General features: G+C 37.0%; 2 protein-coding genes across 2 annotated transcripts in view; one reads left to right on the top strand and one right to left on the bottom strand.

Moving 5' to 3' along the window:
- The window catches only part of UBR1 (ubiquitin protein ligase E3 component n-recognin 1), a 60,389-nt gene extending 47,918 nt beyond the window's left edge, over window positions 1–12,471 (top strand). The window contains exons 37-47 of the mRNA XM_066551604.1: window positions 221–317; window positions 1,498–1,565; window positions 2,413–2,563; window positions 3,402–3,489; window positions 4,169–4,302; window positions 5,523–5,631; window positions 7,743–7,799; window positions 8,288–8,365; window positions 9,017–9,187; window positions 9,338–9,439; window positions 9,850–12,471. Coding sequence (XP_066407701.1) covers window positions 221–317; window positions 1,498–1,565; window positions 2,413–2,563; window positions 3,402–3,489; window positions 4,169–4,302; window positions 5,523–5,631; window positions 7,743–7,799; window positions 8,288–8,365; window positions 9,017–9,187; window positions 9,338–9,439; window positions 9,850–9,991 — 1,197 coding nt within the window. The 3' untranslated portion in view covers window positions 9,992–12,471. The remainder of the gene's footprint in view (window positions 1–220; window positions 318–1,497; window positions 1,566–2,412; window positions 2,564–3,401; window positions 3,490–4,168; window positions 4,303–5,522; window positions 5,632–7,742; window positions 7,800–8,287; window positions 8,366–9,016; window positions 9,188–9,337; window positions 9,440–9,849) is intronic.
- A 4,659-nt stretch (window positions 12,472–17,130) lies between these two features.
- On the bottom strand, window positions 17,131–23,306 carry LOC136558281 (photoreceptor outer segment membrane glycoprotein 2). Its single transcript, XM_066552622.1, has 3 exons — window positions 22,726–23,306; window positions 18,807–19,053; window positions 17,131–17,397 (listed from the first exon to the last, which is right to left on the bottom strand). The coding sequence occupies exons 1-3, from the start codon at window positions 23,304–23,306 to the stop codon at window positions 17,131–17,133; spliced, it is 1,095 nt and encodes a 364-aa protein (XP_066408719.1).
- Window positions 23,307–23,858: the final 552 nt, after the last annotated feature.

Below are 23,858 nucleotides of genomic sequence, written 5' to 3'. Positions count from 1 at the left end.
ATCAAGATCATTCTCTGTTGAGGGATATCTCTCAATGTGTGGATTCATAGCATAAAGAGCACTTTGAAAGAATAATATCTGCTTATATATGGATGTTCATATTAAATTAATTTGTAAATGTCTTTTATGTTTATGTAGAAGTAGATATGTTTTTACAGTTCTAGATCACTCTTATATTTAGCCTTTTTTCCCCATTCAACCCTTTTCTCTTGCGCTCTAGCACAGCGGCCTTAAAGCATTAGTGCAGTTTGCAGCTGCTCAGAGAACAACATCCCCACAGCTTCTGATACAGAAACACCTGATTCGTCTTCTAGGAGGTACTGTAGTCCTTTTATTTACTGCCTTTTGTGTTGTGGAAGTTTCTGTTGCAAAGTGACACACAGGTTAGCACAGCACAGAAGCCAGGGCCAGAGTACTTGACAGCAGTGCAACTTCAGTTGCCTGAAATCATGGTGTGTAGATGGAACTCACCCCAGGTTACCCAGACCTACAGATAGTCAAGTCTGGAACACATGGGTAACAACTGTTTCTCGCAATGTGCAGAATTACTCAAATTCTCTTCTAAACAGGTGAATAAAAACACAAAATAGGTCTTAATTGTGGGACCTCACCTTCTTAGCATGGAGGAGAGCAGGCTCTGGGGAGGCTTCATCGCAGCCTTCCAGTATCCTACGAGGGCTTATAAAAAGGAGGGAAAGGGACTTATTAGAGAGGTAGATAGGGGCAGGACGTAAGTGGAATGGTTTTAAACTGAAAAAAAATAGGTTTTGGTTAACTATTAGACAGAAATTCTGTACTGTGGGGGTGGTGGGGCACTGAAACAGGCTGCTCAAAGAAGTGGTTGCCCCATCCCTGGAAGTGTTAAAGGTCAGATTGGAGGGAGCTCTGGGCAACCTGATGAAGTGAGTCACATTCCTGCCTTTGGCAGGGGAGATGGAACTGGATCATCTTTAAGCTCCCTTTCAATGCAAACCATTCTATAATTCTGTGACTTTCAGTACTTTAAAAAGTCTGCTTGAAGCCTAGCTTAAGATATTTCAGTCCCAGGGAGAGCTAGTTTGAGGCATGTAGGGGGAAACTAGTTTCCCCCTAGTTTCTTATTGATTGTGTTAGTCTAAGAGTCTTATGTGGGGTTCTTAGGCTTTTGTATTGGGCATGGTTGTGAGGCATCTAGTGTTGAGGTGCCTAAGGACCTTCACCTTTAACACTATGTGTGATTAATTAATTAGAGGTGGAGAAATAAATATTTATGTCTCAGAATTTTGAAGATATATTAATTAAAATTGTTAACTGTTAGTGCATGTGGAAATAGCTTAACACGCACAATCAAACCAGTGGTAAGCAGTTAATTAAACAGACCCTTACTTAGGGATCTGGACCTTTGTTTGATGAAAACACAGAAATGATAGAGGCTCTAAAATCAGATTCTGATACTACAGTTCAATTCAAAAGAAGAAAATACGTGCTAAATATTTAACTGATACCTTTATTTTGTAGTTCTCCTACCAAACTATAAAGGGGAGGACACGCCATCACTCTTAGAAGTAGATATGTTCCACATTTTGGTAAGCAGGTTCATTTTATTCTTCATATTAATACTTTCTTTTGAGCACAAGTTTTCGTCTACTGTACTCTGTAAATAGTATCTGTTCACTTGCATGAGTCAAATGATTATATATGAGTAACAATCAAATGATTGCATATGACTGCTGTGTTTACTTTTAGTTCTGCTAACTTTCAAATCTTTGCTGTCTTGTTCTTATTAAATTTCCTTCTTGCAATCTCAATCTTCTTTTTACCACTTCCATTGTTATTAAGGATTAAAAAAAACAACTTAAGAAACACACTCAGTTTCTTTCCCTCACTTTCCCTTTGTCTCAATCAGTATCTCATACTCTGATTTCTTTACATTGACTCTCATTAGCTTCTGTATTTTTCTTAGCCTCTTCTTTCTGTTCTTAATGCAAATCTGTATTACAGATTTTTCTGCCATTCAAAAAATCCAAAGCATGGATTCCAAAAGAGCCAATAAAACCAGACTCACCAAATAAAATCTGTCTTGCCCTGGGTGTCCTTCTATCTAATGCTTGGTCTCACTTTCCACTTTTTTCAATGTGCTTTGTCTTGAACAAAAGAACAGAAATTAAGCTTTTTAGGAACTGAGTATGGTATATCTCTAAAGTGACAATTACCATTCACCTCTCTCTGAGTTTCCTACATGGCCTAGTACTCAAATGGTTAATATTTTCCAGTGAGTTTTTGCTACACTTTGCATTAAAACTAGCAAGATAGATTAACATACTCAGAATACAGAAATAAAATACAAATGTATAGTGAGAGTATAGTTGCTACTCTTGTATCTATTACCAAATTTTTGTCACTTTAATATTTGCCTATTCCTCTTCACTGTAGGTGGGAGCTGTATTATCCTTTCCATCTTTATACTGGGAAGATGCTGTAGACTTGCAACCTTCATCAGTTAGTTCAGCCTATAACCACCTCTACCTCTTCCATCTGACAACACTGGCACACATAATGCAAATAGTCATCTCTTCAGCAACAGGTAGATATGTATTTGTGTTGCATTTTTCTGGCATTTTTGCACAGTTTCTTAAAAATAATGGCTTGATACCATTAGTGTCTTCCAGGTATAAATGTCCTCATAAGAGGTGACACAGGCCAAGGTAGTAATAACTGTTTTCTGGTAAAAATGAAGTAGCATTACATCAAGTTCAGAGCATTTTATTATATCACTTCTGTGTGCTTAGGCTAAGAAAACAAAATAGTTGTTGATATATCAGTACTTGCTCCAGTCAGTCATTTTAGAGGGGTAACTTTCCCTTATTCACTCCTTGTAAGAGAATCAAAGTTCTGCCAGCATCACTGAGCTGCACAATGATAATCCATATGGATTTGGGAAATAAAATTTTCTTTGCTCTTCAACTTAGTAAATACCCAGATCTGAAATACAGAATCCTGTAAACTGATAGGAGAGAATTAAATTTTTCTCTCTACTTCATAACATAGTTAAAAATTGCCTGTGGACTTTCTAGCTAGTACTTTGTTTTTTCTTCAATATGATAGGAATTTTTAAAAAATCTAGACATTTAAAAAAATTTCTGTAGTTTAAGCTATGTAGAACAACTTCAGAAGTTCAAGGGAAGGAAGCAGTTCTTTACTGAGGATGATCAATGAGAGTGTAATCCTGATTCTTCCTTACAGCATTAAGTCTTGGGAGAACATTTTTAAGACAGAAAACAGCAAATAGAAAAGAATTAAGCAAACTAAAGTGGAATTAATTCTGTAATGCAATTGAATTTAAAAAAAAGGTTTAGTATTTGTAAAAGAGAAGTGTGTCAGGATGTCGTTCATATACAGTGGACTCTTCTTTTTGTGTGCAGAATCCCCTACTGCTCACACATCTGACAATAGTGAGGAGGCACAATCTGCACAGTCTTTCTGTAGAGAGGTTTGCCAATACACCAGTGGGTAAGTAACAGTTCAATTGTAGTGTTAAATTTTCTTGGAAAGACAGCAATCCACAGGATTGACCAGGACAACATAGAAGACAGGAAAAAATTACTCATTTTATATGGAGAATTAGCACAGTGCCTTGTGCTTTCTTCCCATGTCTCCTCAACACTGCAAGTGGTGAAAGAAATGCTTTTTGTTAAAGTGGCTGCTTTTTGTGGACAGCAGAGTGAATCATTATCCTGAGGATGAAAAAATACCTGTATCCATTGTAGAGAGAAATGCATCTAACCGCAGTATTTATTTTTTCTTTGCTTTGATTATTTTGGTTTAGATCTCTTGTGTTATAAATGGAAACGAGAAAGAAGGAAATGGTCCTACTACAAAAGGGGGATAAGTGTAAAGCTGAATATTATGGCTTATTTGAGTGTTAGTGCCCATTTTTCAGACTTTTCTGACAGGTACAGCTGTCTAATTTGAAGATTTATTACAAGTGTGGTTCATAAACTCAGTACTCACTTCTTGTAAAAAGGGAAAGTTGGAAGTCAAGTGCTGGTGGCTGTGTTTCACAGAATTTGGGGCACACGAGGGTTGCTTCTATACAGCTGCCATTCTACCAATGCTAGCCAAAATATGATAGTGCTAGAATGATTTGCACTATGAACTATTGCAGCTTTTTCTCATCTCTGTTTTACAGTTGCTTCAGTCAGGATATTCCAGGCTGGCTTGTGTGGGATTGTGTTAAAAAAGGCATCATGCCTTACCTTCGTTGTGCTGCTTTATTTTTTCATTATTTGCTGGGAGTTTCTCCACCTGAGGAGCTACTACAAGGTACATAGGAGAAAACAAATGTATGACCTTCTTTGTCTTGAAAGAACTTTTAAATATTCACAATAATTTAACAATAGTCAATACATGAAAGTAAGACTTGGAAGGTAAAGGAATTACTAATTCGTAGAGGAAGGGACAGGCACTTGAGGCTGAGTTGTCCTGACCTGCATAGAAGACGCAAATATGTGAATTGTCAGTGATGTACTGATAGTGAGTACTTGTTGATAAATATTCAGCAGTTTAAAGATAATTTCAGGAATTTAAGTTACATCACCTGAGAAATTGCCTGAAATGTATTTTGAAAGCCCAGTGTTTTTTGTAGTGCTAATGTTGGTAAATGCTAAAGATACCAGGATTGAGCCAACAAAGCCAAACAGGTACAAAGCACAATATAAAACTTAAGCCTCTTCCTTGAAGGATCCTAATACATTACTGTTACTAACCCCAAAAATAAATATTTTGTTATGTGTCAAAATGCAGTGAAACACAGAATCATCAACTATTTGGAAAGAAGAGCAGTAATTTTTATGAATAACTGAGACAAAATATAACCCATATATAACAACAAAAATGAAAATTTGATTTATATAAACTGTGAATTAAATTAGAATTTTATTAGGATATGCAAGTCAAAAATCTCTGCACACTGGGATATGCTGTTATCCTTACCAGGGGTCTGGATCTTTGATTCTGTAGGGAGGAATCTTTCTGGTGAACCGAGAATGTAATTTTCTGTAGCAGAGACAATCAATGACCACCCAGCAAACTATAAAATTAGCCCAATTTTATGTATGGTTAGCACTGACTTGATTACAGCAAAATTTAATATCACTGAGGACTATCGTAAGGGTAGTGAAAAAATAAAATGCAAGTACAGAAATCTTCTGCACTTGTGTGACAAATTATGCAGTAATTTAAGCAAGGAATTTTGGTATTATGCATTAAAATAATTTTGGTATTATGCATTAAAATAAGTAACTTATGCATTAAAAAATACTTAATTATATATGTCAAATTTGTTTAAACAGATCCTCAGCTAATCCAAATGATAGCTCTAATTAAGTTGGCAGAATAATATCCAGTTGTACGATGTAGACGCTATGATGAAGCAGTAGGATACAGGCTATTCAATGGAAAAGGGATCAGGAGATTTCTAGTTTTGAGTGAATTATTCAGCAGTGCTGAAACACTTAAGCACTCATTCGTGTTTTCTTTTGCAGTTTCTGAAGAAGGGCAATTCAAGGCACTTTGTAGTTACCTCTCTCTACCTACAAATTTGTTCGTGCTCTTCCATGAATATTGGGACACAGTAAATCCACTGCTTCAAAGGTACTAACTGGGACTGGACAGGCCATGTTCTTCTATTATGGTGGCCCTGTGGGAATTCTAGACCAAAATTGTTAATGAATGACTAAGCTCAAACTCATACTGAAGTTCTAAACATTTTGTACAGGTACACTAAATCTCTTAAAGCACTTCAGAAACATACAGCACTCTCTATTTTATGATAATTCCAGTATTAACTAATTATAGTTTAAGGGACTAGTGCTTGCAGACCTATATGAAACCATACAGACAGAAGTTATTTTAAACCATTGCATGTTTGATATGGCACTCAGTGCTCATTTACCTATTTTTCATCTGTCCTCAGCAAAAGTGCTGATTAGAGGAGCTATAAAATGAGAATGTGGAAAATCATGTAGCTAGCAGGATGAGGCTTTGTTTTATTTCTTCTCAATATTTGCAAAATAGACTGGTGGATGTTGACATTGGCTTAATGGTTAAAAGGTACAATTTGAGCATTATGTGCCTTGCCATCTGCAGTCATGGAAGCATAGAATGTTAAGGGTTGGGAGGAACCTTAAAGACCATCTGGATTCTCAGCACCCTGCCATGGGCAGGGACACCTTCCACTAAAGCAGGCTGCTCCAAGACTTATTCAACCTGGACTTGAACACTTCCAGGGTTGGGGCATCCAAAACTTCTCTGGGCAACCTGTTCCAGTATCTTACCATCCTCAGAGGAAAGAATTTCTTCCTAATTTCTAACCTAAATTTCGCTTCTTTCAGTTTGTGAAAGTAGCAGTAAAGAAAACATTTTCTTTAGCAGTAAAGAAAGAATTGGTTAAATTCTGCATTCAAAACCTCAAATTAAATGAATGGACACACCATACCTCATCCCCAGTTAAGACTAGAGCAGCTATATTGTGTTGGAGAATGTGTATTTAACATGACCATTTGAGCACCTGATGGCAATAATGATTATTCCTGGTTCTTGGCGGAATTCTCTGACTCACATTAGCTTTTACTTCATTGTTGTTTGGTTGGGTTTTTTAACCTCTAGTTGTTTTAATCTTTGTGGTCTAGATTTCTTCAATTTAGGGACATTACATTTTGAACTGTTGATTTCCAATAGTCCATATAGCTGACCTAAACAGTTCCCTACATACAGTTTTATTATTATCAATTCCATTTGTAGTGTATATTATTACATATAAATTAATAGATTAGTTTTTACAAGTAAACTATTAAATGAATTTTTCTTACTTGTTCTTACATATTTGCTTAAAGACATACAAGTGTTTCTAAGAGAATACCAATATGATGCTTGTGAACATAGGGAAAGATCACTAGAAGCAGGATTAACAAATAGTTACTGTGCTACAGAAAAAGAGGTTTCAAGTAGGAGGTTGCGTATTTAACATAATAGTAACAGTTGCCAAATCATCATGCAGGTTCCCATATGTTTTTTCACAGATTTTTATTTCAGAAGACTGAATTCGATGATTGTTGAGAAATGTGTTAAATGAAGCATACTAGATTGACCATCTGCTGCAGTTCTTTCTCCCTTCTCCTTTTTTTTTGTAGAAATAACTTAAAAGACATCTTAAATATACCAGCTCCTCTCTTCTGTAGCTGGCCACTACCTGCCATTTTTTTGATGGACACATTTGGCCATTCTAAGCAATTATGTAATAAACCATTGTAAAATAGCCTTTAGGTGATGGTTATTTAATAAAAGCAACAAATATTTTTCTATTAGAATGCACAATATTTATTTCTGCTGTATCTTCTAGCATATGTATTTCCAAAGGTGCTGTGTTTTGTATCCCACATTGAGGAACTGAGTATGTCTGAAGACTACTTGCATTGTTTAACTCTGTGTAAATCTAGTGGCTTTATGTGCATGATGATATTTTTAAGTCTTTTTTGGTATTTTTAAGTCTTTTCACATAGGTTTTTCCTCCTGTATGCAAAACATTCTCCTGATGAAAACTATTATAAAACACCCCTGTTTTTTTTCTTGCAAAGTTTTAGGTAGAACTGTCAGTGCTTTTTATCAGTGTTTTGTGTTTGCTTATCACTTAGTAGTTTAATTTAATGAACCTAAACGTATATTTTTATCAAGTACTGTAATCTGCAAATGTTTGTTTGAAACAGGTGGTGTGCTGATCCAGTGGTGTTAAGTTGTTTGAAAGGGAAAACCATTGCAATAAGGTAAGCTTGTTGTTGTTGTTTTCTTCTGGTTTTGACTTAAAACACTTGAAAGAATGAAATGCTTATTGTGAGCAAGTCAGAGACGTCATGTTTTATTCCTTCTGCCCTACTGCTAGAAGTACATTTCTCTTTAAATCTCTTTCCAATGTATTGTTCCTCATACATTGACTCTTTATTGAGATTGTACAACATTGTTAGACAAGTAATCTGTCCTGCTCTAGGAAAGACCAAAAGCTAACTGAAATAGGAAATGTCTTCATACATGTAGGTTATATGTGAAATTTAAGGTCAGCACCTTTGCTGGAATATAGAAATGTTGAAGCTCCCGTGTGGAGCATCTCATTTGAGATTCTGGGACTGAAGAATTGCTCTAGAATTGTGGACCTCTGCAGAAATGACCAAAAGCTTAGCAGGAGTTTGTGGTTATTTAGTCCATTTTTTGCTTTGATCTTTATTATTCTCATAATACTTCTATTCCACTTACCCAGGTATCCTAGGAAAAGAAATCATTTAATAGAGCTTCCTGAAGACTACAGTTGCCTTCTGAATCAAGCCTCTCAGTTTAGGTAAGATGTGGCATATTTAGTTGTTTTCTTAGGTGTTTTGTCACTTTTAGTGAATTTTATATTCTTGCAGTTACTGTAACTGGTATTGAAAGAATACAGAAATTATTTTGTATAGAAGGCATTGTTATGGTTATACTGACCTACACTAGTACTTGTTCATTTTCAATGTGAAGCACAACAGCTTGCTAAATGAAGTCACTTGTGTGTGATAAGACAGCATATAAAATTTTTATAGCTTAGTCTGCTGGTCACTTTTCTCCTGCGGAATGTGCATTTGGTTTGGCCATAGGCCTGAAAATTATTTTTGCACTGGACACAACAAGCTCAGATGATGGCACTGTTTTTTGCCAAGAAGTGTGAATCATAGGATAATTGAGGTCAGAAGGGACTTCTGTTGATCATCTAGTTCAACCTCCTACTCAAAGGAGATATCTTGCAGATAATTAATTTTAAACAGTGTGAAAATACAACATAAGGAGGCAGATGTTATTTGATTGTGATATGTCATAGGCTTTTGTTTGATTGTGATTTGGGGTTTTTAATTGGTTGGATAGGTCTTTTGGGGGTTTTCTTAAGGAACATTAACCTTTAGTTAAAATTTCTTTTAAAGTTTTGTTTTCTGCTGTGACATGCTGGTTACGCTTCTTTTAGATGCCCACGGTCTTCTGATGATGAACAAAAGCACCCGGTATTGTGTTTATTCTGTGGGGCAATGCTATGTTCCCAGAACACTTGCTGTCAGGAGCTGGTGAATGGGGAGGAGCTGGGAGCCTGTACTTCTCATGCTCTTCAATGTGGAGCTGGAGTCTGCATGTTTCTCAAGTAAGTAGCCAGAATTCACAACATTGTCAAAGCGTTTGATTCTTTTTGTCTGAGATAAAGAAACAACACTTTGACATAAATTATAGCTCACCAGAAAGGGAAGATCCTGATGGGAGTTGTATTTTAAATGTAGCTATTCTTTTCTTTAAGAATCAGGGAATGCAAAGTTGTCCTCATTGAAGGTAAAACCAGGGGCTGCTTATATCCTGCACCCTATTTGGATGAATATGGAGAAACAGATCCAGGTCTAAAGTAAGTAAATGCCTGACTTCCGACCTCTCCATTTTTATCTTTCTTTCCTTCTTATACTCATTGGACAACAACATTCTTCTGGCCTGGGGAACTGATGGCAGTTTCCAGTCAGAAGTGGGTAGTTTATAATGAGAAAATACACTTTTTTAGTACTGTTAAACTTTCTTACTTGTCTCAAGAATGCTTTGTATGCATTTCATCAGAAACATGAGAACTGCCATTGCTGAAATATCATCATAGAAATGGCAGTCATTGCTTGTCACAAGTAGAGATATTTTTTCATTTCTGATAGACTTGTTTGGAATTTAATTAGTATTTAATTAGTCTAGAGTTAATGTTAGCCTATTAATTGGACAGTTTATCAGTTGCTATTCTGATATGCTAACTGGTTGTTCTCTTTTCCTCTGAAGAAGAGGGAATCCCCTGCACTTATGTCAGGAGCGTTACCGGAAGCTCCATCTGCTGTGGCAGCAGCACTGCATCATAGAGGAGATTGCCAGGAGCCAAGAAACAAATCAGATCTTTTTTGGATTCAACTGGCAGCTGCTCTGAGTCTCTTGATTTTAGCGAAAACTCTGACCTGTGGCAGTACTTTGGAAAAGGAAAGGAAGGTGGCAGTAAAAAATCTACTCAAGTGGTTTCTGTAGTTCAGACAATTAATTGATGGATTCTCTAGGTTGGATGTATCACTGATGCATTGAAACAGAAACTCGTATCATACATTTTCCTCTTTTTTCCTTTCCAAAAAAAGGAAAATCACATTCTGTAATTATTACTGAACCAGAAATATTTCAATTTTTTCAGAAGTTCAGATTGTTTTATGTGTTTCCATGAGGACAGTTCCCAAATGCTGTTTTTCAGAGCACACACCACATTTGTCTCTTCCATGCCTTGAGAACATATCTAAATGGTGTTGCCAAGGAAAAGCCTCCTTTACTTTCTTCCTGGGTTCTTTTCCCAAGCTTAGTGAAGCTTTAAATAGATTGAGATCATATTGGAGTGGAAGGTGCAAGGTCTTTAGTCACCTGCAGCAACAGGTAAAATAAAAAATAAGTTTTACAGAAAAAGCTTGCATTCAGATATACCTTGGGATTTAATGAAGAGTTTTCATTGATGAATTCTTTAAATGAGAAGTGTGGAATAGAAGGTGCACGGACGGATTACCATCTTGCTTGTTGCACCAAAAAATTAAGTCTGTGCTTTTTGCATTGCCAGAACTGCACTTTATCTAATGAAATTGTCCTCCATTAATGTATATCATAGGAGGTCTGGGGCTTCACCATTTGCCTAGGTTGTGGTTAGTTTTACTTCTTTTACAGTTTGTCTTCGGAGACCTTCCCCAAGAATCAAAAGTGAAAATACTGCAGATATGTAGTTGTGGTGTAGCTCTGTAAGCTACCAAGCCAGAGACCTCAGTGAAGTAAACAGCCTTCAAAGCTGTCACTGGACTTAAATCAAGGCCCAAAACCAGCAAGTTTTAGAATCAGAAATAAGTTTGCCCTTATCCAAGGGGTTTTTCCACTCATTATCCTCTGTCACTGTTGTTTGAGCATGTTTTGAAGTCTGCATAAATGAAATTGTGTGTTTTGGGAGGCATGTTCAGTGGTTCGATGCCAGGTAGAGCAGAAAAGGGAAGAAAAGGGGGCTAAATCTGTCTCTTTGCCCTTCAGTAGTTAATAGCACATTGTGATTGAACTCTCTCTCAATGATATGTGATTGTGCTTCAGTTCTAAATGTTTGTTGTTCTGTTTTCTGAATTTCAGCCATAATATACATGAGAGAATTTGTAATGTGGTGGATAAAAACTCTTTCACATGGAAATGGCATCTCCTGAGAAAGTTTGAAGTTGTCACGACCCTCCATTTCCTTGCCTCTTTGCTATTTGTAGATTCTTTGGTGCCATTTTAATCAGGCTTTCAAGGGGACTTTTTCAAATTCATGTCGGAGTGTTTTTGTGTGATTTCTGATTTCTTTTTTGTTTTGTTTTCTTTTCCCACAATTACGTGAGAGATAGTAGAATCACAATTAATTATTTAGATTTAAATACCATTCTTCTGGGTTTCTTAAAAATGTTTTTTGAGTTTGTATGTATGAGTGCACTGAACAGCACCATAACTAATCTAAATATGGAATACCAATGATCTCAAACATTGTTGTGGTTTCAAACACTTTTTAAAAACTTGTGCTGTAATCCTTCCCCAATGATATAAAAAGTTGGTTTTGATATGTTTTCCAGGTATTCTCTTTCTTGAAATTAAGACCATTCTCCTTATTTTGATTCTGTCAGATTTTAAACCTGAATATTAAACTCTTAGAAGACAAATGTTAATGCTGTTAGTCTTCTCTAAAACATGTTTGAAACACATACTGAATTTAGAACAATTGTCATGAAAACTTGCATGCGCTGGTGATTTTTATATGATCAAAACACTGCTTACAAACAAAAATATTGAATTAAGACTGGCAAATGCCTCATTGGTACCAAACCTGTATTCTCTTACTGTTTACCTCTGATATTTACATATTCAGTTTTCAAGACCTTTCAGTTATCTTGCACTTCACTGATACAAAATTTCCATTTTCCAATATACAGTGAGATCACTTTATTTTGTTTTCTGTCTGAACTGTAGTATACAAGGATTTGGTAAAAGTGAGCTTCTTTAAAGCTCTGGAAATGTCTTTGTAGCTAAAGAAGTGGGAGAGGAAAGTTGAGTCTACATTTGCGCATACTAATTTAGCAAATGGGCTCCCCTATAATTCACTGACTAGCGTGGACATCTTTCATTTCATAAATTACTATGCAGTTTTGTTCACTGTGAGTATAATCTGTATTTAGTGACTGCAAGATGCTTATGCCACTTAGTTCTGTTCCATCCAAGCTGACAGAAGTTATTTGATAATGCACATACTGGTATCTTAAATTGCAAAAATGTAAATTTGAAACTTGTATAATGTTCTTGTGCTTTTGAAATAAAATATCTTGTATATGTATATTTAAAAAAAAAGGAAATAAAGTAACTTCTCGTAGATTATTCAGTTTTTATTTGTAGGCACTTTGGCACCTCACAGTTCATTTTACCAAGAGTGTTATAGTGGTGTCTGTCAGTATGGGAAAGGAGAAGAGCTGGAAAATGGTTGGTAAACTATCAGTTATCCATGTAGGCTGTATCTTGGTCATACTATAAGGAGTGGTAGGGTGCCTTTTCTTATGTAAAGATATGCTCCATGTGAAACCTGTCCTAGTATTTTACAGATGCAAATTCCTACACTGTCTACATAAATTTCTAAAAAGTTAATAGTACAGAATTTAATATTTATATGCCCTGAAACTGATCTAGTTGAGTGCATCTAGTTTTGTATCTTCTTGAAGAACTGGCTGTACTGTTTGGCAGATACTTAGCCTCTAGAAAGGGAAACTTTATGTTGTTGGTCTCATGTGCTGTGTGATACATACTTTAAAAAAAAAAAGTGGTTTATTATAGACCTAAGCAAGGAGTCAAGACATCTTTTACATAGATATGGCCAGTACTTCTTGCTCTTAATGTTACAGGCTGCTGGTTGTCATCATGTTCTCACTGCTTTGTTGAAGCTTTGGGCACCATTTGGGTGTTAATGATATTGCTCTTTATGCTTATTCTCGGTAAATGGTTTTTAAGAACTGATTCCTGAAAGGTGAAAGGTAGAGGTAGATAGGTTGAAGTCTACTAACAGAAATGTTCTGAAGAAAATTAGAAGAAGAATCCTGTTAATTAAGGGAAAAAAGAAAAGAAGACACAGCAGTATTTCTTGTGTAATAAAAAATCTCAGTGTACAAAGTTATGTAGAGGAGTATTTTCACTATTATATGCTCTGCATTATGGTTGAAATCTGTTTATTTTCTAGACAACAATGATGAATAATCTCCAATGTAAACTATTCAGATTCATAATACAGCATCTATGCTGTTACTTAGATTCTTCTAAGCTATTACTTGACAAGGTGTTCAAAGATGTTATCAAAAATAGAAGTAGTTTCATTTCTGTGGCACAATCTCTTCTCTTTGTTTTTATCAGTGTTTTCCAGGTAGGCTAAATTGGAAGGTTCATACAGGAAAAAATGGCTAATAATGAAAATCCACTTCCTTACATGTGTCTCTGATCTAGTTATTTCTAATCCTAGCTACGTTTCTCTGAAGTTGCATTCAGTACAGTCAAAATCATTCACAAAAGTGAAGTTATGTAAAGGAAATTTGCATTGAAGGAGAGCAAGCTGAAATTCCAAGAGGTGATACATATGTGGTTTTGTGTAACCATGAGTAAGAGACCAGGTTAAACATGAGACATTGAAATGGGACCTGAGTTTTATTTTTGCTGCTCATGAGATCAGTGTCAAAAAAGGAGTATAGTTTGTGCTGTATAAGTACAGGTTGTCAAACAACTTAGAGTCCATCAGACTTAAGTTTAGATTTCTAGGCTTTATGCTTGAGTGAATGAGCTGCAGCAAAATGTTGTGAAGCACAAAGTGGGGACTGTGGATTTCATGATCATTTCAAGTCCTTGCTGTATTTGTGAAGATGTGGGGTTAGCCTTTCTCAGAAGACCTCAGAACCTTACATGTCCTCCTTAATTGTGCCTGAAATTTAATATTGGCCTCTTTGGGTACAAGAATTGAGATGTTCATCCCAAGGTGATGAAGATCTGCTTGAACTACGATCATTTTAACAAAATCCTAGATGTGCTGCATGTTTATATTTCTTACTGTTTTTTCTCTGTGATCAACATATGGAGCAGGTATTTTCAGTGGCAATGCGCAAGCTTTTAAGGAAGAGCATCATACATGCAATTTCTAAAGAAATTCTCATTGTGCCTTCATCAGAAACTCAACATTACAGTGTTTATTTTATTTTTAAAATTAATAACTTGATAAAGAAGACAGTTTTATGCATAGGTAAGTTCCTTACTCTGGAATTTCCTGTATTGTTATAAATTTCGGCTGGATTAGGCATTAGTAACAAATAGGATAACAAGTGTCCCCTGAATCGTATTTATTTCTGTATCTGAGCAGATGCCCTGGCTTAAAGGCTTGGCTCACTGATGCCATCTGTCTTTATGAATTACGGAGAGTTAAAGATGAAGTCTGTGCTGCTGCCTGAGTTTGTTTCCTTGATCCAGTGCCTCTGGTGTTAAATACTACAGGAAACCCAAACGGTCATGAGAGGTGCTATAAAGGAAGCTGGATATGTAGGGTGTAGCAATTCCACGTTCTGAGGAAATCAGTAAACACAAAGCAAAGAAGAAAGCATTTATTGACAAAAGTAAATTTTATCCTGATACTGTGAAGTGAGCTATTATCTTTTTGTAATGTATCCCTATCGGTGGAGACTCTGAATGCCTAGACAGGATAGAAATTAGCAGTCTAATGACTAAGTGATTACTGGTAATAGGTCAGACAAGGACTGTTGCCTGTGAGATGTATGCTAAAAGTAAGCTAATTTCAAAACCAATCACATTCCACTGCTGCAGTTCGGGGCAGTTAGCTGAGAGACAAAGTTTAATGTAATGCTAAATGTAATGCTAAATGCCGCTTAGTCTTTTATGGTAAAATGTGTTTTGTTCATATGCAAGTAAATGAGCTGTGTGGGGGCCAGAGAAAATTGTATAGCTGGATACTTACACCTCTGCTCTTTGTGGTAATGTGTTAGAGCTGCTGCTGGATGGCATTTTTTTGTCTTGACAGAGATGCTGAGGCTGGATCATCAGTTCACTCTTCCTTCCAAATCTGTTTTTTCAGAGCAGACTCTTGACAAAGCCATTAACTAGAAAGCTATCAGATGAGTAAGTTCACAGTTCTTATAATTCTACAAGCTTTAGTTATTGAGGTCTAGGACTGTTGTACCAAAAATAGAATAAAATTGTCCTGAGGAAGTGACTGCTAGTGACTGACACAGATGACACTTGGCATACTTATCTGAAAAAAATTACACTGCATTTAAAGAAAAACATGCAAAATCTGATTAGTTAGCAATACAAGGAGTGTATTTTCCCTGATCTCTCAAGGAACTACAACTTTCTGCATTCATTCTTTTCCAGCCTGTATCATCAGCTAATTATAGAGCTGCTGGTAAGTACTTCTGGCTCCCAGAAAGGGCTGAAGGAATTACACACAGTTAAGTTTTAATCACCCACTGGGCAAAGTGATTGCAATGAAGACAAGAAGTAGGCATACAGGTAAGTGCAGTGCAAAGGGGAGAATTAACAGTTGTAGAAAAAAGTCTCAGCTTATAAATCTAGTTCTTTGAAGGGGTTTTAACATACTTAAGTGTAGGCCTATCATGTTAGGCAGTGAAGGAATTCCAGTTGAAATTATGGTCATGCACATAGCCTGCTGGAATTAGACTACAGATTACTACATTGCACAATTTATTTACAATATATCCTTATAGTATAATTTTTGCTTTTTCTCATGGGATACAATAGTATTTAGGTAGAGAAATTTTTACTGTTATTTTGCACATTTTCAAAAGCACGAATGGTTTTATTTAAAATATTTCAGTGATAAAATTTCGTTTACTTGATTATCCAAAGAATGCACTCACAGCAGTAACATGTAAAATATTTATTTGGTCTTTCCACCTCTGTTTTTTATTGGTACTTTTCTCCTGCTGACTATTAATGATCAGTTACAGTCCTAGGGCATCCTGTAACTTGAGGTGTTTTGTGCATTGAAGGCTTTCACTCCATGCATTGACAAAGCTCCTGAGCACTGTAGCAGGGGCGTGATGTGCAAGCTGTCAGTCTGTCTGCCTTCATTGATTACAAACGTCTTACCTTCCCACGCCTGGATGAGTGTGCTAAGTACTTTGGAACTAGGAGCTTTCAAGCATCTAAGATCATCAGTGTTTGTTTCATAGAAAGTATCTACTTGTTTTTAAACTTGTGCTATCACATGCTAGTTGGAAGTTTAAATATCGCTGCACAAGGCAGCAGTTTTCTTAAGCAGAGAACTCCTCTCAGTTGTACTCTGACTTTCAGGGAAGTGGGGCAACTAGCATTGTCTAAACTATTGGAGGGGAAAGTGAAAAGGTACTTCAGACACTTTGGGAAAAACAAGTGAAATACTTTTGTGGTAACTTTTATTGTCTTCACCTGAATTTCACATACATGGTGGATTCTTGTAGGCTGTCATATGTGTATATTTTTCTTAAAATTTCCCCTTTCCTAACTTGCACCAGCAGAATCTTCATTTCAGGTTTTGTCTTCTTTTTATAAATAAGCTTTTTATCCAGTGTAATAATTTCTTTTGGGATTTCCCTGCTCCTGAGATTTTATAGGTGTAATGACATCTTTGGTACCTATTCAACTAATCTGTATGTTTGTACATGTAGACCCACCTTGTCTAAAATATTTGCTTGTGCATAATGATTATTGTGATGCATTAGGACCATGATAGAAGTCTCTATGTAAAGGAGAGAAAGTGGGGGAAATTCCAGAAGTTTCTTGCAGTGTTGAGAATCAGGAATTTTACAAGTAAAAACACATCCATCCAAAGAAGTATCAGCATTTTTGGAGCTGTCACCAGTCTGGTGACACCAGGTTTGTTCAGTTGTTTTACTAGTTATTCTACTTTTTTTCCCCCACCAGATAAAATCTGGTGACTGTAGGACTGTAATAGAGCAAAGCTACACTTGTAATGTCATTTCTTGGAAGATTTGCCTACCTAGCTGCAGGGATAGATTTTGTTGTAATATTAGTTTTGTCACAGTCTGTGTTTTGAACATTAATGTTGGGGTCGTTCATGCCTGAGACAGTGGAGATCTGGTTGGCTTTGCCGAGATTCTTAATGATGTTGATGTTGTATTTGGCGGTTTCCACAAAACTATTTTCTAGTAACCAACCATCTGATTCACCCTCCAGATCTCCTAGCAGAAGGACATTCTTCATGGCTGTCTGTAGGTACCGGACACCAATGAGTACAGAGAGCTGTAAGAAACAGTTCATGATTAAAGAGCTGAAATTGCAGCCTCAGTCCTATCACTCAGTTTTCTGACTTGTGTATTTACAGGCCTCCTAACTGTGTAAAGCAGACAGATTCTTTATCCTAACAATATGTATAACCACTTTTCCAGTTAATTACATTTTAAAAAAAAGATAGTGGGGAGAAATTGACTGATTCTTGCTTCATTCTTCAGGTAGCAATCCTCCTTGCATATAAACACATAGAATTACTCGTGAACCTTGTAGCCTCAGACACTGCAACTAACTGATGTCAAATGGATGATCAACTAATGGATCCATCAGTCACTGGGAAAGAAAAAATTGTAGTATGTTAATTTCAGTGGATTTTTTTTCCACTGACTTTAAATCCATATTTCTTCCGAGGAGGTTTAATCATTCCCTTGTAACCCATATGTGTCAAGCATGCCAAGGCATGAAATTTAGGAAGGATGGCAGAGGCTGAAGTCTAAGCTTAAGAAAAAGCTCCACTTTCATTGTTCTGTTGGAATCAGGATCAGCTTGTCAATATTTAAGGGAACACAGAGAGCTGCCTCACAGCTTTTCACATGCTTCAGGTTATTTCTGGCACCACAACCCCTCCTAGAACTGCCTGAGGACTGTTTTGAACTACTTAAATTACAATGTTAATGTTTATGTAATAAATAGAGCCATAGTCAGAAAACTAAAACATACTAAAAAGGTAAGAAAACTGTATTGGAGCCTGTGCCATTGGAGCGTCCTTTACTTGCAGATGACAACATCCAGAGAGCTCTTCTTTATAGAGGTCAGCAGGAACAGTGCAGCTTTGCAGCTGTGTAGCTTGCCTGTGATGTGCTTATTTTGATTGCATAACCAGCAGCCCAATCTACTTCTAAAAGGATATGCCATGACTACAAGTACTGTCTATATCGTGAAACTAGGTAATATAAAAAGGAGGCTTTGAGATATTAATAAAATGCTCAATTTTAATTATAAAGAAAATTAATGCATTGAGCCAAAGACCTACTCATATTTTATATATTTCTTAAAACTGACTTAAAACAACACTCAGACCTTCTCACCAAATTTCCTTGGAGTTGTGTCACTTCATTTATCATCCTGTATCTGATCCCATAAATGCATCAGGGAAGGGAATATGCTATATTCTATTGAAAAAGCTTTATAAATTGTATATGTGGTTTCTGATAGTTCTCATCCTCAACAAGATTTCCTTCTACTCTGTGGACTTTGGAAAAGTTGTCTTTGCTAAAAGAAATCCTTCAACATTCCTGAAGTGCTTGTGGCCTTTATACTGGATGCTGAGGAACTTCTCATGTGTTACACTGTCATTGTTTTCCATCTTGGAGAGACAGAAGACTCATTAATGCCATAAAGACCATTTTTGTGAGACTTACCTCGAACAACCAAATAAGCAATGCTGTAATGCCGATGGATCTCATGATACCAGTGTAGTAATCCAGCAGGGCCTGTCTGCACCCCTTCATCCAGATATTGAGCTCCTCTGTGAGGAAATCGTAGTTGTAGTGAGCACTGTTGTTTGTCAGCTGGTACTGGATGCAGGGCCGTGGGGAGCTGGGATTGCAGCAGCTGAAGGGGACTCCATCCACCAAGAACTTCCCATCGACGTTGCTCTTCAGACGACTGCAACCGGACAAAGTCTGGGCATTACAAACCTGGCGGCAGCAGCAGGCAATGCCTGTGATTTTAGAATAACACAACTCTGCTGCAATGTAGGCCTCTCCAACATAACAAAAGGAAAATAAGGATATACTTTCAACTGGAAAAGTTGTTTACTGCAGGAACTGAATATTGGATTTGCTGTATTTAAGTGTGGTGTAGGAGATGTTGCCTTTTTAGGTATCTTTGTGCTGAATATTAAAGACAATTTTTGGACTTGTTTATCTTGGTGGAATTCTAATGGAAGTTATATCCCTGGAAATCCCGTGTTTTACTACTTCTGGATTAATTTTGCAGCCTAATCATTTCATGAGAGGGATCCTAATACAAGAACAACTTTGTATGCCACAGGAAGCACTGGAAATCATCTGCTGGCCTTTTGCCACTGTACCCATTGCAAGGGCTGGTCCAGCACATATTTTGAGACTAATTCACAAGGGAATTTCTACTTCTTGTAACTCCACTTTCTGTAACTTTAAGAAATGTATTTGTTGCTAAAAATAATCATTTCCCTCCTCTATAAGATCAGGTGGAAAACAAGTGGTGAAAGAAGAAAGATAAAGGGGAATAGGAAAAAAATCATCGGATGGGAAAAGAACACAGTCTCAAATTAACCAAGATTTTCTGGAAGATAAATGAATCCTTTGCATCTGTTTTCTTCTGAGAAAGAGATTTTCCAGAAACTGGACAGTATCTAAGATGCTGAGAGACACTCTCACACCTTGGGGAAGCAGCCTCTAAGCATGTATCTATTCTTATGCTTGGTGGAAAAGGCTGATTTCCTGAGACAGCCCCATGGGTGAGAACCATGTTCTGGTTTATCAAGTCCAGGCCATTTACCCTTTGTAAAGGGACCGGAATACAGGATAGATAATTCCACTTAAATATACAGCATTCACTATTTGCCAATAGTAAATTTTCTAGTATTTTCCAAAACGTACTCATTTATTAATATGTTTGCAAATAATATTTTTCTGTTCCAGTACAGCTGATCTAAATGAGAGGGAAGGAAATCATTAAAAGAAGCTCATTAGGTAAACAGAGCAGAAACACTGTGGTCCAGTCTTGACCTGGAATCTGGGACCTACAAATTAATAAATGTAACCTTCAAATGTAACCCAAGCTGCTAGGAAGCTCAGTATTTGTGTCAGTGCTACGATGGCAGAAAAATTGCTTTTGTTTTATTGCTGTGAGCCCACTAAATACAACCTCCTTTTTTGTTCCTTGTTCTTTTCTTCCTCTAATTTGGGTTGTAGTGGGTTTTTTTGTTTTACTTAAAATTCTCTCAAAAACATTTTCCTCAAAGATCTTTCAGGTAAACCAGGAAGTTCACTGCCATTTCCTGCTCCCATAAGGAGTGGGATAGGCATGAATTTTTCTCCGTTTTCAAGTCTAGCTTTTCATTTTGTTAGCACCATATCCCTGACTGAAGTGTGTGAGCTATGTTGTGGGCATAGGCAAAAGCACTGGAAGGGAAGGGAGCCAGAGAGGCACAAAGCAGAGGGCTCCAATGTGGGAGGAGAAGAGAAAGCTCACAGAGGAGAAAGACTGGCACACTGGGAGAGGGAAGATGTTACCTGGGATGGCAAAATGCCCTCCATGTTTCAAGGTATTATATATATTTAATGACCCCAATATAGTACAGCATTTAAGATGGTTGAAATACAATCTCTTAAACTCTTTTGATTCCAAGCATCAATTAAAACACTTTCTTTTGTTCTGGGAGAGGTATAAAGAGGAATCCTTTCTACTGCCAACAGTAGCAGTTTTCAGATTTGGGTTATATCCTTCTGCCACTGTGTTTTCTCTGCTAATGGCAAATTAAAAAATTTAAAAATTATTTCATTTGTGTCTTGGTACTGTTAGAAGGGAAGACTTCAGTAAAAGAATTGGTGGAGCAACACATTCACTGCTATTTGCTGTTGCAATTCAAAGTAGTTATGGTATTGTAAAGCAAATCTTTGCTTTTGAGCAAAGATGATTTTTACCCATCCAAAGCAATGGTAGCATTGTCCTGCTGTAGCCTCATGTTCCTACCATTCCCACTGACTGTTTCCATGCCTTGTTAAATTGTGGTGTTGGCAAAAGATCTGTAGAAGAGGGTTTTGCAGGAAGGTGAAAAGTTCAGTTTTGCAAAGCTTACATGACTGTGAATTCACAGTAGGTCAGATCTCACCTGCTTTGCCTCTTGATGTACAAACTACTGACAGAGAGTACAAGTTGAAACCAAGAAAGACTTGATTCCTTCTCCATCCTTTCAGAACATTTCCAGCTGGGCTTTGCTTCCAAGGATTTCATATCAAATGTTTCACTACTAGATTTTTGGAAGTCATGGTATAGTTTTGTTATACAGCACCAACTGGGATTCTGCCAGTCAAGATAAAATTAAGCAATCTATCCACAGCAAAAGACATTTACAAATTACTTCCCTCACACACATTTCACTGCCACCTTCTGCCTAAATGGGGCAAAAGCTAACTGACAGTGTATTCTCAAAACAATGGCAGAGCACAGAGGAGCCTGCAGAATAAAAGAGAACTTAATTAAAACCCTGGGTAGAACATTACTGTTTCTGCCTCTCTCACAGACATAAAAGGAAGTATATTTTACTTTTGACCTCACACGAAGCTACTACTCCTAAATTCCTGGGGATGGTCTTTGTTGTCATGTCACTTTTCAGCATAGACCCAAGACTTGAAACAGCTCTGGTCAGTCTGTTCTGTGCGACACTTTCTAACTTCTCTCTTGAGAATGCCTGTACTGCTTTATTTCCACAGACAAGTGTCTTCTGTATGCTGATGCCCTCTTGTTTGTATTCTCCTAGGTCCTGCCCTCTGGTATCTTTGCAGCTCTCTATATATGCTTTGCTATGATGGCAGTTTCAAATTGCAAATTCTGTAAAATTAAGACCTTTGGCCTCCCTTTCTCTGGCTTTATTGTAACTGATTTTTGAGTTCAACACAATGCAGCATTTACAAATGCCAGTCAAGCTCTTTCCATTTGTCTTTCCTGGGAATACGAAGCTACTACTCTCTTGTCAGTGAAGACCTTTTTCAGCTTTAGAACTATTACAGACTGGATTGTCTACTTTTGTACGTTTTAAATTTTTACCTTTTCTGTAAGTATTACCACTCTTCTTTTTGTGCATATAATTTCATAGTTGCTACATCATGTGAAGCACCACCAGCAGAAAGAAATGGGGGATTTCTGCTTTTTATGCAGTGTATGTGGTGTTTGGCAGTTTCTCACATGTGAACATACAGATTTGAACTTGGGATTGCAAAGTCTAATACCTTGAAGAAGAGGAGTCTTTCAGTGCTTAGAATTGACTGTGCAAGGTACTGATAGTACAATCCTTTTTTTCTTACTGTTATCAGCTCACTATAAATGAAATTCAAAATTTGAGGTAGCTAATTCACCACACTGAAAAAGGAAATACATCTTTGCTTTGTTTAGCATCCCTAAAGGCTTAGCAAAAGGCAGCTTTTGATTGTGCATGTATTTAGCATATTTTGTGAGTAACCTGGTCATTCTACATTTTTTAAAATTAAGATACAAAGGTCCAGAAAAAAGGGCTTTCCAGTCCCAAAAGAGTTTTTCTTCTAGAATTTTTTGCTGTGACTGATAAATACTTACTCCAGAACCTCCTTGGAAGCCATATTCAGATACCGAGGAGATACCCACTGAATTTCAAACCAGTCTCTAAAGCCATTGTTTCCACAGCAACGGAATCCAATTTGTAACAAATCCACTGTTTTCTTTAAGAAACATCGCCCAGGTATATCTGTGTCTTTATAGAACTTAATGGCATCCCTCAGTCCCAGATAGAGAGACTCTTCCAGCTCGTTCCTCATGGTATAGCACATGAGAGCACCCACCAGGATGCAGAAGGTAAAACAGAAGGTACATACGATGTATGGCAGCATTACTAGTTTCCAGCGAGAGAACTTGTTTGCATCTGAGCAGTCATAGCAGATTTTGCCACCCAGAAAGTTGATGATACATGCTATGACACCTACAGAGATCAGCATGTTGGGGACAGAGTTAATGTCCCCTTTTGCCATCACTTCATTGCGCTTCTTGATCTCTATTTTCAGAAAGAGGCCAAGACTGAAGAGAATGATCCCACTCACTACAGAAACCCAGTTGAGGATCCATAAGATCTGAGCCAATTTGTCCCTCTTGGTTTTGGTGAATTTGACTTTGAGGACAGCCATAGTCAGACATGCATTAGGAAAAGAAGCGTAGGTCAAGGGAAGTTCATAAGCTGATTAGGAGCATGGATCCAAGGCGTGCAGTGGAAATCTGAAGAAGAGGGAGAGAGATTACTGTCTGTTTGACCAGGTATTTATAGAGCCTACAAAAGAACTTGCTGTACAGCCTCACGCACTCTGAGTCCTGCCAAGGGAGTGCCCCAGTGAAATTTATTGCCTAAATTTTGTAACAATGTGAACCACTTTAAAAAAATAAGTTCTAAGGACCAACTAGAGCAATTAAAAATAAGCGAATAGTATGAACAGAGACTTTGGATTCCTAGGAATTTTTGTCAACACCAATTTTCTGTGCTGACCTGATATCTAAAAGTGAACTGCTCTGCTGTCTTTCCCTTCAGAACATTCCCAGCATTTTCCCTTCTACTTGTTGCCTGTATTTTTTTTAACAATTACAGGTATTTATTATTATTAGATTCCTGTGTTATTGTCAGGTTTGTGTTCAAAAGTTGAATAAACATAGATACAGCCTTCTTTTTTTCTTTCCAGAAATCTTGC

The sequence above is a fragment of the Molothrus aeneus genome, chromosome 6 (assembly GCF_037042795.1).
Source record: "Molothrus aeneus isolate 106 chromosome 6, BPBGC_Maene_1.0, whole genome shotgun sequence".
NCBI classification, from domain to species: domain Eukaryota; kingdom Metazoa; phylum Chordata; class Aves; order Passeriformes; family Icteridae; genus Molothrus; species Molothrus aeneus.
The sequence above is the reverse complement of the archived record's forward strand: the minus strand, read 5'-3'. Positions and strand labels throughout refer to the sequence as shown.

Coding starts and splice junctions, on each gene's coding strand:
- LOC136558281 (XM_066552622.1), bottom strand. CDS start 23,306: ATGGCTGTCCTCAAAGTCAAATTCACCAAAACCAAGAGGGACAAATTG. Junction 19,054..22,725: donor GCTTCCAAGGAGGTTCTGGA/GTAAGTATTTAT, acceptor GTCCGGTTGCAG/TCGTCTGAAGAGCAACGTCG. Junction 17,398..18,806: donor TGCTTATTTGGTTGTTCGAG/GTAAGTCTCACA, acceptor TGTTTCTTACAG/CTCTCTGTACTCATTGGTGT.